The following is a 16,430-nucleotide window of genomic DNA, read 5'->3' on the forward strand; positions in this document are numbered from 1 at the left end:
AAGCGCCCGGGGAGCATTTCGGGTTGTCGAGTTGTCCTTGAGCACAATTCATAGCATGATGACTCAGACCTTCTCTTTGTCCAACTGCACCTTTCATTTGTTAATATAGCAGTGTAGCAAGAGACACATCTCATTGAGAAAAACTCTTATTCAGTATAAAACACATGGTGAGAAATCTATTTGGGTCCATTTGGGTGCTCAAATGTGTCTTACTTCTTTTTTTTTTTAAAGAATAGATTGTGTATGTAAAGGATATGGGAAATTGTCTTTTAAAGTGGTCCTCTGTTTTCCAAACCAAATAAGCAAAACTGTAGCAATATAAAATATATTTTTGCTTACTCTGGAAGGGTGAACATGTCTTTACAAAGATCTTTTAATAACCAGAATGCTACTATGTATCCATAAGCATGAGATAATGGTGAATCACTCATAGTGTAGCATAAGGCCTACAACTTGAAGGAGACTGTTTACTACCTTCAGTTTGGCATTGTTGGGTTTCTGTCAACTCACTTGTATAAGACTGGTGACTCTTACTATTCAAGCCCTGTGGGGTCATCTCTTGACATGTTTAAAATGAGCACACTTTAAATGTCTTTATCCAGGCCCTGTGGACTGTATGTTCAGTGCTGGATTGCTTTTATAGATTTGCATATATTCATTTAAGTACCATACTGTTGTGGTGCATTAACATCTGCCTTGGGCAGGTGGGGCACTTTTTATGAAGCCACAACTGGTCGTCACGCTGAGGATGTAAAGAATGTCGATTCACTGTGGAGATGTGTATGCCTCATACTAAGTTTTATTAATGACATTTTTGTCCCAAGTGTTAAAGCATTGTTAAATTATGAGTGTGGATTAATTTGATTCAAAAGCTTCCTACGCTAATAAAAAAGCTTGAAAAAAAAAAAGTGAATTTCCATGTTGTATTTTCAGTATTTGAAAGCTGCTTGGCAGTTCCCATTTGATTTGATAGACATGGCTCCTTACTAATCACTGACTTAAAAACAATGCCCCACATGCACCAAATATTTATTGGATACTGAATTATATCTGGATTAAAACACTATAAATATTTACATTATTCTATGTGCATTATGTGCAGTTATTGAGTCCAAATTTCCATTCTCATAACATTTAATGATCACACAATGTGCTAGCATAAACACATGGAAAATTGCTGATCATGACAAATCGATTGACGTGTATGTACATCGCCTAAGGATTACATGAACAGTCACCGAAAAGACTGCCAAATACTATACAGCCAGACGGCAGGACTTAAAGAGAAATGGAAGCCGCATTGGGGCAGAATAATGCATGCTGACGGAAGTAGTGAGATCCTGGATAATTTTAGAAATCTACCGGATTAAGATCTGGTCACCCCATAAAATATTTCTGCCTGTATGTGTCTCATTTCAAACACCCTATCCCTTTGTCCCTTTTCTCTCCTCTTGCAGGACGAATGTCATAGGATGAACACTGCTGGTGGGGTGTATCTGTCTGTGCTGTCCTCTCTCCTGGCTGTGCTCGGGGCCCTGGCTGCTGTGTCTGCCCTCGCTCTGGCTCCTCTGTCCGCACTGGCCAATGTTGCCTATGGGGCCGCCGATGTCATCCCCGGCACCGGGGTAGCAGGACCCCCCTCACCCATCTCCACGCCCTGCTCCAGTTTGGTAACTGGGGTGCTCTATGGCTCTTTCTCCCTAAGGGAGCTTTTTCCCTCCAGGGCTCCAGGGTGTTCCTGGTCCCTGGAAAACCCGGATCCCACCAAGTATTCCCTCTACCTCCGCTTCAACCGCCACCCTTCCATCTGTCGGACGCACTCCCCCATGCTGCTTTCCCTTGATCACCACCTGGCCAATCAAAGCTGTCCACTTCACTTAGAGGAGACTTCAATTCGGGATCAGGAAGTCATCGATCTCTGTAGAAGCCACTCCAACTCGGATGCTCTTTACTCCTTCCTGCAGTTTGATAAGAACTTCGTCCAACTATGTCTAAGCAGACATCCAGCCGCAGACCAACCTCAGGTATCCAAGGATTTACTGGAGATGAGGCTGGTGGAGGTTTTACTCATTAACAACGAGAACTCAAGTCAGTTCACCTGCGGTGTGCTCTGCCGATGGTTTGAGGAATGTTTACGAACCGGTGATCGCAAAGAAGAGGATGTCCTGACACGGGATGGTTGCGGATTGACACAAACGGGCTGCATATGTCCAAATCACAATATCATGCCACCTTCTACTCCGCTGATACCCGAAACAGCTCAAAGTTTCAGCAATGGTTCAGGGGCTCCGGATGACTGCTGTGTCACTGAGCTCCACTCCAATGACGCAATCGTTATCGCGCCCAGAGATGTTCGACAAGGTAAGACGATGTTTTTGTTTAAAAAAAGATACAAATCAATTACAACATATTTGTATGCTGACAATTCTGCAACACAAAACTGCATCATGTACATACATTATGCTCCTTTGTTACAAATATGCCTCGTTTAGTCTTAGATCAAGCAATCATTTTGCATTTGTACGACATGTATACTAAGCTTAGCTAGAAAAATAGCCAATACAGTAAATGCCTGTGTTGTAGTTGATCTCAGGCTGTACACACATTGATTTTTTTCCCTAAATGCAGCATTTGAATTTTGTATGATGGCCTTTAATTAAGATAATCAGCTCAAAGTGGACCCTGTAAGCCCTTCATCAAAAAGATTTGCTAATCATGAGTTCAGCCTTCTGATCTATATTTTAGATCCCCGCAATCCTTCCTTTATGGACCAGGAAGTGTGGTTCCAAACACTTTGGTTTCCACAGTGCGTATGATTGTGTGTGCATGAATGTTTACACGTGCGTGACAGTGTGTGCCGAACTGATTTTTGCAATGTCACGACAAGATGGTATTTGACAACCATGCGCATACACATGGTCGTTCATACATCAATGCATCAAACAGGAGCAGAGTCCCTTTATAAACAAGGGGATTCACATGCATGTGTGCATCTGTGTTGTGTGTGCACGTTTGTGTGCGTGTGTGTGTGTGTGCGTGCACGCGTGTGTCCCCAAAACCCAAAATAGACTGAAGTCAAACAGAAATGGACAATTGCTATCATTTCATTTGATCACAGCTTAACTACGGGCAGTTAGGGGATACTGATTTTAGATTGAACAGTAATGTTTAGGACCTTTATGCGTTGACCTAAATAAATGTGTGTGTGTGTGTGTGTGTGTGTGTGTGTATATATATATATATATATATATATATATATATATATATATATATATATATATATATATATATATATATATATATATATATATATATATTATATATATATATATATATATATATATATATATATATATTATATATATATATATATATATATATATATATATATATATATATATATATATTATATATATATATATATATATATATATATATATATTATATATATATATATATATTATATATATATATATATATTAGCAAGGGTGGCACGGTGGCCGACTGGTTAGAGCGTCAGCCTCACATTTCTGAGGACCCGTAGGCATGACTGAGAGTGCGAATGGTTGTTTGTTCCTATGTGCCCTGCGATTGGCTGGCAACCATTTCAGGGTGTACCCCGCCTCCTGCCCGATGACAGCTGGGATAGGCTCCAGCATGCCCGCGACCCTAGTGAGGAGAAGCGGCTCAGAAAATGGATGGATGGATGGATATATTAGCAAGGGGGGCTTAATGTCAAATGTTTTTTTAATTATTTTTATTTACCAATAATTACCAATACCAGAATGATTACTGTGTATTTTCATACACAAAACTTCAATTAACGCACTTCAATTAACGCAATGATCAATAATTGTGAACAAAGAACTTTGTTTCTTTCTGATCTAGATAATGATTCACCGGTGTGTAAAACCACCGCAGTGCAGCGCCAGCTACTGGCAAGCAGGGCTTAATGTCAAATATTTTTATTATTTTTATTTTTGCCTTAAGTGTCGGAGGCTGATATCTGCAGCCTTCATGATTACCTGTTACCTTGGATACCTGGTATTGGTGTTTGCACGTCCCTAATAAATAAATAAATATATATATATATATATATATATATATATAGAGAGAGAGAGAGAGAGAGAGAGAGAGAGAGAGAGAGCGAGACTAATGTGATTGTTATAAATCTTGAGGGTAGGCAGGAAGGTTGCTTACAGTCAGTAGGATGCTGTGTTTTTATCCTCAAACACAGTAAATGGGAAAGACACAAGGTGTATGTGAGGAGAAAATAAAGTTTAAACTTGGCTTCATGCATGGCTGCTTTAGAGAGAGAGGGAAAAAAATCAAAGGGATAGCGCTTCCTTTTGATTTGTTGCCAAGTGTTAGGGTGATGTAAAGTCATGCCTGGAAGCTGCGCTGGATTTCAATTTTTTAAATTTATTTTTAAATGTTTTTTCTTCTTACCGCAGAGGCAATGAACTCGTGTTTCAGCAACTGGTTTTTGTAAGACATTCTCTGTAGTCAGGTGCAAGCTCACTAAAAATAATGTTTTATCAGGAAAAAAATGGTTGAGGTACATGTCCTCAATGTTTTTGTATCGTTGACACTTATCTTTTGGAAGTTGGGTACATGCCACGTATGAAGCAGTAACCTTGTTCAATAATTAGACATAGGTCCATTGACATAGACTGATCCTTGAGAGGGAGAAAAAAACCCTGACGTTAGCATAAAATGTGAATAGCCTCGTTAAGACAGAGAAAGGGCCATTGGTTGTGTAGTGGTTCACCTAGCTGATGGCTTGTAAGGCTGGCGTGGCATCAATTCCCATTTATAGTCCCATTCACAATCATTCTATGATTGACTGGCAAACAGTTAAGAGTGTCAGTCTTTTGCCAGCTGCAACTGCTGTGACCGGTAGGTATTGAAATTTCAGAGAGCAACTCCACTGTGTCTTAAACTATTACAAAATAACACAATTACTAAAGGCCTCTAGGCTATTACTATATATATATATATATATATATATATATATATATATATATATTATTATTATATTTTTTTTTTGTTAAATACTATCAGTACCATAACGTACAATTAATAATTAACATTTCTCGTTCTCATTACGTGGCAGTTTCTCTCTCTATTCCTTTTTCTCTCAACCAATAAACTCAAACAGACTCCATAGTAAGGTATTGGTAGAATAGAACAGTATTTCATTCCTGATAATTAGAGCAGACAGGGGTGCGTGCGTCCGGGCGTGTTTGTGTGTCAGCATGGATGAGAAGTGGTATTTGTTTTCACACTGTGCTGTGCAGGCATAAAGGACATGCAGGTGTTTTAATAACCATAAGCCTGGCCAACACACAACACTTGCACACTAACTGTGAGTAATGACTGTTCTTCAATGCACGCCTCCATTGATGAACATGAGTAATTGTTTTCCTTTCAACACTTGTATCCTTTACCCACTAAAACAAATGAAATGAAGGAAGCAAAAGTGCATGTGTGAAGGGCTGTCTGCGGCGGGTGATCTAAGGCAGCAGGATTAGTATTCTGTGCTCATGAGCGATGGGTTTCTCTCTGACCGGGGATCAGCACTGAGCCTCTTTATGCTCATGGAAAAGGCCCTTACACACACTGCACTTATTTACACACACACACACACACACACACACACACAAACACACACAATAAGCATCTCTCTGTGCATCGGTACGGTTGTATCTACAGTTCAACCTTGGCTGTATTTCATAAGAAGCACAAACAAACTTCTTGTTGAAGCAATTCAAATGTAATTAATGAAAACTAAGGGTTCAACTAAAATTACCAGATACTTCATTACGCATGGTTGCACAAAATAATGAGATGCAGGATTATGCTCAGAATCTAAATAGGGTCATATTATTGGAAACCCATCACAGTAAAATGCAGTGCAGTTTGACACCACTGGAAATTACAGCCAGAAGTAATACCTCTTTTTCTCTGGCTGTGTCAATAAAATTAAATATTATTAAATATGTCTTGCTTTGATGTTGATAAGATTGCTCGAAAGGAACATGGTTGAAGTCCCTTTAAAGTGGAAATAAATGCCTTCTAAATTTGATACACCACAGACAGAACCCTGCCAAATTTGAATTAAAAAAAAAAAGACAATAGAATCTTCATATAATACAAAATGAAGCTTCAAAATCATTAAAAAATCAAACCATTCTCCATGCTCTTGAATGCTGCGGGTGTGACTTCTGGACGCGCTGAAACCACGCCTCCACTCAACTTTGAGCCACAAAAATATATCGTCTTAAAGCACCAGGTGGCTGGAATATATTCCACCATGTCGTTGTGGGGCTTTTTCACGACACAACAACGAGGCACTCTAAAGCATCCACGGCAGCCTGAAGAAAAGTCAAACTTTCTTCTTTAACCTTTCCTTGCTCTTTCCGCCTTTCTCTGGGTGATGTGGACACTCTCGCGTTTGACAACGAGGCGCTCTAAGGTGGCCATGCCAGTCTGGAACCCTGGTCCACATGCTGCACTGTTAAGTCGGACTTGTAAAAACAATTTCCTCTCGCAGGCTGTACACAGCAGTAAGAGCATGTTGTTGTTGCTGTTTTTCCTCAGGCGGTTGGTGGCTCGTGTTCCAACAATTTCTTGTCCGAATCAAATGTTTCATCTCAAACTTCCTGTCACAGGTTTTGCTCTTACATAATGCCTTTATATCCAAAATAACAACAAATCAGACAGAGATTCATACAAAATGACAGACATGCCATTGGGATTTGAATGGTTGGAGTTTGACAACAGAATATTTTGATACAGTCACGCAAAAGTGAACTTCAACAAGCTGGACACACATGCAAACACACACACACACGATAAACAGTAAAATGCAGACCTCTGGGGGATGGCATCACATGATCATGGGCACAGGTTCACTCTGGGATGCAAGGCCATTTTCTACAGTTAATCGATCCCACAAAGGCACTAGAGGTTGATTACGAGTCAGTGGACCAGAGAGTGATGTAGACCATGTGTGTGTGTGTGTGTGTGTGTGTGTGTGTGTGTGTGTGCGCGTGTGTGTTTGAGAGAGCGAGTGTGAGATGTGGTCATACATCTCCGTATTTCATCGCCATCGAGTTGTTCTACAACCACTCAGGAGCAGCACGGGCCTCATGAGATATACTGCAGCTCGGAGGTTATACTATCATCCACTTTACGCACGCGCACGCAAACATACACTCAAACCCTGCCACACACGCGTGCATGTGCTCTCCCAAGCCGAGGATGCATGGGAGGTCTCAGGAGGGGATCTAATTTGGTCCGCTGGTGCCTTTAACAGCGATCTCCCAACGCTGCACTTCATCTTTCATCGCTGACACGTCACTCCAAATTCCAAACTTGTCCAGTCCCTATTAAAACGTCTTATCTATGCTGCCATTGCTGCTGCTCGCCTTTGGGCGTCATACAACTTTAACGAGGTGCAGAAAGGGACGAGCCAAATTCAGAACCAACCTTTGTCTTGCTTCTCGGGTCCTCAAGCATTCAAATTCCACTGGATATTAGAGGACAGAGCACGTTAATAGATATTGTAACTTCAATGCTTGCATCTATATTGTATCTATAAATGTACATGTGCTATTTAATTTGTCGGGGATTTATCTGCTTTGTAGAGTATGTTTCAACCTTCATATCCTGGGGTCATGTTAAAAAAGAACTACACAGCGACACCACTGTATTATACTCCCAAGATTTTTATTTGAAGTACATATTTGATTTTAAGTTAATACATTACACGAGATGTTTGACGATGCTAGTTTAGATATTTTGTCCGGAAGAGCACTGTAAAGCTGACTTGTCAACATGTCAACTTTCATAAAGAGCAATAAGTTATACATCAATATAATAATAATATACATAAGTGAACAAGATACACAAGGGCTAATTCCTTGTTATGTGTTCGTATGGACAACAACAAAAGTTATTTTGATAATCCCTTGCTGCTAACATGATTAACGATAATCTTGACACATTACTGTGTGATCGGGTCACTTTATTTGTGGAGCAATTACACTGGGCCAGCAGTCGTGCATTAATAAAAAGCTCTGCAAAACAGAATAATTTTAAAAATCATCATTTATCTAGAATGTTGCCAATCTTCCTCACACTTCTTAGCTGAGTTCATCCCATAAACAAATATTAATTCACCTCTATATCCTTTTTAATCTAGTCAGCTATGTATAAATCACCCAATGATAAATAGTCACTGTGTTTAGCATAGTCAGTGACTCTTCACGGTAATTTAATTTAATGTTTGTGTTATTTAAGGATGAGGAAATTATTACATTTGCAGTAAAATGAAATGCATGATAAATTGAACATTGATTCTGCACATGAACATGAAACATAACGCATGACATTTTTGCAGTTATTTTAAGTACACACAGACGTGTACACGTATATGATCCATGTGATAATCACAATTGTGGAAGACAATTTATAATGGCAGCATAATTACCTGAACTGCCTTTTTTTTTGTTTGCAAGACCTGTGGAATGATAGTGAACAATCCAATGCGATTGACCCCCTGTGGTTGTCAGTGTTATTTCTCCACGTAGCGACAGCCTCCATTTAAAAAGGTATGAGTTGGTATTATCAACACTGAGGCGTACAGACAGATTGTTTTTGGGACCTAGTCTGGAGGGAACATTTTATTATTATTTTTGAATTCACAATGTGATTAATACAAGTTGAAAGTATTGAGGTGTATGTTTATAAACTCAACATTCAATTATTAACAAAGTCTGGCGCCCCACCCACAGTTTACCCAAAATATGTCCTTGATGTTAAAGTGTCTTCCTGACACTCTTACCAATGAAAAGTCTCCTAGGGAGCTCATTTGTGTTAATCTGGCATGACGTGAGGGCAATCTGTTTGCCAGACACAGCCTTGCATGATAGACAAGGGCTATTTATCATAATACAGGGAGGGAAAGCTTCCCAAAAACACTTGGATACGCATGCACAGAGACACCCGCAATAAAGGTTGTCTATTACAAAATAACCGCCAGCCATGAAGCAGGACCATGTTTTGTTTCACTGCTGTTTCTCTCCTATTTGTTTTGTTTGGGGCTTACTTGCTCGAAAAGCAGCTGCAGTCTTTGCAAAGACACACACACACACAGTAGAACTGGACCAGGGGTCTGGATGAAAATAAACTAGGACTAAAGCAACACATATAGGTGTAGATGTTTATGCACCTGAGAATATTTCTATGTTGAAATTTGTTCTCACAAGTTATCAGGAATTGTATGGAAAGTAAACTGGGTCCTACAGCAGTGACAAAAAATGTCAACACCTTATAGAAAAATGGTTATGCGTCATGCTATATTTCGGCCTTGAAAATAAAAAAACAATTCTTGGCGACTCTATGGTTAGGGTAGTGCTTTCATCATATCTGTACATGGTCGCTGCCCGATGCAAATTCTGTATTGCCACTTTATGGTTTACTTTTCAACAAAATAACATTCTCATAATCACTGATTTCCATCTGTTTTCAACTTTAAACCACACCCTCACAATTCAGTTTGTACAGTTTGTATTGGAGAATTGGGCCCTGTTGTCATAACTGGCGTAAATCGGCCACGGCGGGCAGCGCAACTGCGTGCCAGGGGTGGGTTAGACCGATGTTGGTCATTTTGTAGATCAGCGCAGCCAGGCAGATCCAACAGTGGGCGGGATGCGTCACTCTGGTTGTGTTCACCGCCGAATTCATTCGCCACCAATCAGAGCGGATCCTCTCATTCCCTTTAAATGTGGCAGAATGACAATTATTTGCCATCCCCCTAGAAATATGTGTGGCCACACATACTGCACATACCAAAAACCAGCACTGCGCATGAGCTAAAACAATAATGGACACTCATGTCCATTACAACAGAAAAGGGAAACAAAAGTTACTGCAGAAAAATCATGCACAGAGAATAGAATTGCCTCTAATGGATGGAAGTGTTTGTATGGTGTGGCAACAACAAGCTCACATGTGACACTAAACTGCTGCTAATGTACAACCCTCCGCCCCTCAATCCTTTGTAGACAATAACCGTGCAGAGCAGTCCACTCTCTGACAGAGACTGGTGTCCTTGCTAAGTCAAAGTTACTTCAAAACAAGTGTGACTCGCTCCTCTCTGTCTTTCTGCCTCTCGCTCTCGTTTTGTCAGCGCAAATTAGCATCACCAGCCGGTGTGTGGCAATTAAATATATCCCAGGGCAAAGAGGCCCAATTTAGAAATCATTACAAGACAAGGAAATCATATCCCTTGAGTTTAGTGGAAACACGTGAGATGACTGGTGTGTGGGTGACTGTATTGGTGGGTGGCTTCGCGTCTTCCTCGCCCCCAAAAGCTTTCTTACATTTCCACTCGGCCGTGACTTGCTGCTTCTACGATAAGTCTCCGACAGTGCTGTGAAACCTCCCTTCCCTTCTCACTCGAGCCCGCATTTCAACTTGAGATGATATCATCTTCATGGAAATGTAATGGGCCAGTGGAGGTGACACAACATGGTTTTGTGTATGTGTGTGTGTTTGTTCTAAAAGAGATAGGTGTCAGGGTATGCAGGTGAAAGGAATAATCAATCATGTTTTCAAGTTCTCCTCAAAAATGTCCTTGACAGTGTGTGTTTATGTACGTACATTGTTTTGTGCGATAAATTGAGTTGGTTGAGGTTATTCATCCATGTGAACTGTATTGTTCACTTTAGTGTTGTTTTTCTTTTTTTTAATTTTGTTTACAAATACTGTATTGCTTTAACAGTTTTTATCTTTTTCCAAATATGTGATTTTAAAGACACTTATAAACTTTGTAATTCAGAAATGCATGTCAGAAATTTGCTTTGATTGTTCATTTGTATTTGAGCCACACTTTGCCAATACCATGAGAATGTTATGAATCATTTAGTTTTGTTTTCAATTTTTGAAAATGTTATTCTCATATGGATTCTGTCTTGCTTGCTAAGTTTGGCTCTAATACTACTTTGTAGCTTAATGCTATAAATGATGGGTAGAAGACATACAAACCCGATAAAAACATTTGAATTACCCAGTTGCCAAAGGCACCAGTTTGCCTTCAATAACAGATTGTTCCACGAGAGAAGGGGGAATTGATTTGGAAGATTCTCTACAAATAGACATGTCAAGTTTATTTGTATCAGCATCTTTAAATGATTAACCCGATCCTTATTTTAATAGTTTTAAATGTCGTATACTGCAGACGTCAGGAAAAAAAAGTTGCCCATATTGTTAGGTCATCGATACTAAAATGGACTTTAACGTGGAATCAGCCATATCAAAAGACAAAAGTGGATACAAAATGCTGCTGCCAGGCTTTCAACACCACTTAAAATCACCCTTTGCTGCCCTTCACTGCTTATCCTTGCAAGTTTTACAACTGATTTCACTGCCTCATTTTAAAGCCTGGAATATTGTGGCCTTCTCCTTGCAACTCACGGTCCCTATTGTCCATACCTTGAGAGCTTACATTGTCTACTACTTTATCCATTATGGTCTGCCAGTCAATGACGAGGAATATTATATAGAATATGATAAAAGTTCCCGATGCATGTTACAGCATGAATAAATAAATGACACAAATAAGGGATAAGAAAAACAATCACCGTGTCTTTGTGTTCTGAAGGGAGGGTAAATTGAAGTCTGCTTCCTTTGTCTAGCTGAAAATAAATGCGCTTGGAATTTATTGACATGCTGGCTGTTTTAAGCCCATTGTTATACTTCACTAGTTACTAGTGGTGTATTTAAGAGCAGGGCAAGGTTTGACACCTTTAGTTATAGTCTTAACCTTGTTACCTTTCCTTTTAGTCACCCTTGCTGCAATTACAATGTATGCTACTGCAGTCAGTTCCTGTTTAGAAAATGGATTTTAGATGGCACATTTTGCTGTTGCATTAGTGCCAAACTCCTCGTGTGGCTCTATCATTTCTATTGTTGGCAGCACGTTTGGCATTGAGCCATAGTACATTTACATGTCCCATGTGCACAGCTGGCTTTTAAATGTTATTTATGTGATGGTAAAATATTCATAGAGAAAAAGTAACTGTGGAAGCTTCCCATATATGCTGTATATCTCCCAAGCCCTACAAATATTCTTGAATCCATTACACATCTGCACACAAACAGACACTTACTTTACGGTCAGTGACAAATATCCATCCATCCATTTTCTGAGCCGCTTCTCCTCACTAGGGTCGCGGGCGTGCTGGAGCCTATCCCAGCTGTCATCGGGTAGGAGGCGGGGTACACCCTGAACTGGTTCCCAGCCAATCGCAGGGCACATAGAAACAAACAACCATTCGCACTCACAGTCATGCCTACGGGCAATTTAGAGTCTCCAATTAATGCATGTTTTTGGGATGTGGGAGGAAACCGGAGTGCCCGGAGAAAACCCACGCAGGCACGGGGAGAACATGCAAACTCCACACAGGCGGGGACGGGGATTGAACCCGGGTCCTCAGAACTGTGAGGCTGACAGTCTAACCAGTCGTCCACAGTGCCACCTCAGTGACAAATATCTCTTTCAAAATATATTTTTATGTTTTCCAAGGCTCATATGTCACTCATGTAAAACAACAACTACTATATTGTTGAAACTGGCTGGCAACTTCCAGAAACATTCCGGAAGCTTTTAAACTGAGGAGTTAGCTGAATAAAAAAAAAAATGCTAGCAAATTATTATATTTAAAATATATATTTTTGACTTCGGGCTTTCGTTGTACATACAGTAAGTAAGTAAGTAAGTAGTCTGATTTCAGTACACCTCCTGTAGTATGCAGGATGATTTTAGCAATTATTTGCAAGATTATGCTACAAGAAGAGTTGTTTTCCATCTTTATTGATATTTACAATTGCTGTTAACATGTAATTTACACGTCCAATTTTGTTCCTCTAAATCCAGCTTCAAGTAGTATAAATTGGTTGCGTCCCAACATTATTTGGTCCTTAGCCCCCTCACCCTCCCTTTGAGGAAGACACTGAACCCCCTTTGTTTTGTTTCTGATGGTGTGTCATCAGTAGGTGAATGAAGAGACTATTTCATTACTTTGAATTTAGAAAAGTGCTAAACAAGTGAAATCTCATTCATGAAAAAGTTAATTTCCGTAAATTCCCTTGGATAGTTTTCTGGTTTGAAACCCACAATAGTGCAACCCTATACCAAGTATCATTGACTAATGATGGCTGGATTAACCCAAATTCATCAGCCTCTCAATCGGAAAGAGCAACATCTTGTGTGTTAAAATCCAGATGTCTCTTGGAATACATTGTGGTTGTAAACAGCCATATGTACTGCATTTAGTTATCTTTCTAACCAAACGTTGATAGAGCCTGTATACATTTTTATGCATCAACAGGTCAAGCCCCAACAACAGCAACAGCCTGTGTCAGATATCTTGACATTATTCAACAAGTTCACTCACGAAAATTATAGCATTCACACAACATATACAAAATCTCACTCTCTCACTCACACAAACACACAGCTCCCAGACGAATGCTGAGGTGTGGGAGTCAGTATCGATCGACACTCGTCAGCATGTCCTCTAATACAAGCACAGTCCCTGAAAGCACTGCAGCAAGCCTGTCAGAAGTAGAGATGGAGAAAAATAGTGGGAGAGAGAGAGAGCGAGAGAGAGAGAGAGAGAGAGAGGAGAGGAGAGAGAGAGCCAAAGAATGAAAACCTATGTATGTACCTGTGAAAGCAGTGCATGTGAATCCTGAAATATCTCTCGGTGAGAGAAATTTGAAATGAATTCAGGATGATTTTGTAAGTGGAAAATGTACTGACATTTCTGGGATTACTTAAACGGTTTTTTTCTCCCATACCAAATTAAGCAGTTGTTTCATTATGTGTTTTTTCAATGTGCTACAGCTGGACCTTCTATTTTGTGGCTTTCTATGTATGTAGCTAGTGGGAGCACTGCGATGTTGACTCGTGCAGAGATACTGTATATTTGCCATGAAAACGTATTTGTCCCCTTCTCAAATTCTTACTTTTCTTTTGTTTTTGCATAGTTTCCTTTTTAATGTTTAAAATAATCACACAAATGTAAATATCAGACAAAGGTTTTTAAATGGTGATCTTATTTATTAAGGAAAAAATGACTATTCAGAGCTTCCGAGTAAGTACAGTGATTAGTCCCCTTGTTAAATCATGAATTAATTGTGGCTTATCACATTTTTCGGAAAGCTGAATTCATTTTCACTGACCACACCGAAGTCTGACTGCCTCCAGACCTGTTCAATCAGGAAATCACTTACTGTAAATAAAACCTGTCTGAGTAAATGAATGTCGGCCAACAGACCTCAAAAAGCTGCAACACAATGCCATGAGCCAAAGAAATTAAAGAACAGACTAGAAATTAAGTAATTGACATTAGTTTGAAAAGGGTAACAAAGCCATTTATAAATCTTTAAGACCCCTGCGAACCACAGTGAGAGCCATTAGCCACAAATGGAGAAAGCATGGAACAGTCGTGAACCATTCCAGGAGTGGCCGACCTACAAAAATGACCTGAAGACCACCGTGACGACTCATCCATGAGGTCACAAAGGATTTAAAAAACTGCAGGCATCCCTTACTTCAGTTAATGTCAATGTTCATGAATAAACAATAAGGAGGAGACTGGGCAAAAATAGCATCCATAGCTGAGTTCCAAGACGAAAACCCCTGCTGGCCAAAAAGAACCTAAAGGCTCAAATTACCTTTGCAACAACAACAACAACAAAATAACATCTGAATGACTCCCAAGACTTTTGGGAGAATATTTCATGGACTGACACGACAAAAGTTGAACTTTTTGGAAGGATGTGTGTCTTGTTACATCTAACGTAAATGTAATACAGCATTTCAGAAAAAGAACATCATACCAACAGTCAAAAATGGTGGTGGTAATGTGATGGTCTGGGGGCTGCTTGTTAATTCAGGACCTGGACGACTTGCTGTGATCGATCGAATCATGAATTCTGCTCTTTACCAGAAAATCCAGAAGGAGAATGTTTGGCCATCAATTCATTTCCTCAAGCTGAATTGCACTTGGGTTCTGTAGCAGGGCAATGATTCAAAACAAACCAGCAAGTCAACTTCTGAATGGCTTTAAAAATAATAATAATAAATAAATAAAATTAAATTAAGGTTTTGGGGTGGCCTTGTCAAAGTCCGGATTTGAATCCAATTGAAATGCTGTGGCATGACCTCAAAAAGGTCATTCATGCACGAAAACCCTCCAGTGTTGCTGAATTATAACAATTGTTCAAGAAAGAGAGGCCAAAATTTCTCCACAGAGATGTGACAGCCTCATTGCCATTTACAGAAAACGCTTGTTTCAGTTGTTGCTGCTGACCCCAGTACTTCAAACAAACCCACCCTCAAATGGCCTTTTTGTGGTCCCCGTGGGTACACGACCAAATGAAAGACTCTACAGTGGCAGATGAGTTGCTGGGAAAATACATCATTAAAACAGCTAATGTTGTTTTAACGATGTATGCTTTACTTTTTATAACATTTCCATCTAAATTCTTGACGAGATCAGGTTGAATAATAATCTTTGCTTTCACATTATTGTTTTGATATGTTCAAGATCATTGTTGTTTCTTCTTCTGCAAATCCTCTAAGATTACTAGCAAGGGCAGAATTGCTGCAAGTGAAGGGCGAGCCTGATGATAATGATGAAGTATCCAGCCACCCGGCTAACGAGAGCCCAGATCTGCCTGGAGTCTGCCTGCTATGCAAATTCCCCTCACACAAGCAATGAATCAAAGACGTAGCAAACCAATGTTTCTCTCACAGCACTTGAGCAAAGCCATCATTCACAAAGGACACAGCAAAGGCGTCCGCAGCAGACACATACTAACACACAAAGGAAGAGATTACACTAATGCAAATTTCCTCTGCATTAGAGAAAATAAGAACATCAAATAAGAAAATAATAATTTAAAAAACAGCAATCATAATTTGATTTGAGTGAATACACATGGTTCTTGTCGGTGTGTGTGGTTCTGTGGTCAGAGGACAATGGCTTCTAACACAGACTTGACAATAACAAAGCTCCAGAAAAGTCCTCTAAATTGATGGTCTTGACAGAGAAAAACAATGACATAAGACAGATTTTATTTTCTCTCCGTTTCCTTCAATGACCTCATGGCACCTTCTTGTTCCAGCAGCATGCAATTTTAACAATCAACAAATAGGACAAGTCATTACTCTGTCACTAAGACGAAAGGGGCGTGTGGGTTGCAGAAGAAAGTATTTAATTGATGGACTTGAGGCATGAGGGCAAATATGTTTTTTTCCCCAGTTTGTCATTCCCACTGTCTTTCTCTGGCTCCTTCCATTATTGTGTTGCTCTGCCACGCTGAGAGGTTCGCCTCTGGGATGTTGCAAT

At 39.8% G+C, this 16,430-nt stretch overlaps 1 protein-coding gene across 21 annotated transcripts in view; it reads left to right on the top strand.

Annotated features, from left to right (window-relative positions):
* The window catches only part of adgrb2 (adhesion G protein-coupled receptor B2), a 144,726-nt gene that overhangs the window by 39,409 nt on the left and 88,887 nt on the right, over positions 1-16,430 (top strand). For 20 of the 21 annotated variants that reach the window (XR_009786161.1, XM_061760557.1, XM_061760561.1 and 17 more), the window contains exon 2: positions 1,458-2,361. Coding sequence is in view for 20 of the 21 variants with exons in the window: in XM_061760557.1 (XP_061616541.1) it covers positions 1,473-2,361 (889 nt within the window). In the remaining variant the exon portion in view is untranslated. Of the gene's footprint in view, positions 1-1,457; positions 2,362-16,430 lie in introns of those variants that run through there. The other variant, XM_061760578.1, reaches the window with a different exon arrangement.

Source organism: Phyllopteryx taeniolatus, chromosome 21 (genome assembly GCF_024500385.1).
Source record: "Phyllopteryx taeniolatus isolate TA_2022b chromosome 21, UOR_Ptae_1.2, whole genome shotgun sequence".
In the NCBI taxonomy this organism is placed as follows: Eukaryota; Metazoa; Chordata; class Actinopteri; order Syngnathiformes; family Syngnathidae; genus Phyllopteryx; species Phyllopteryx taeniolatus.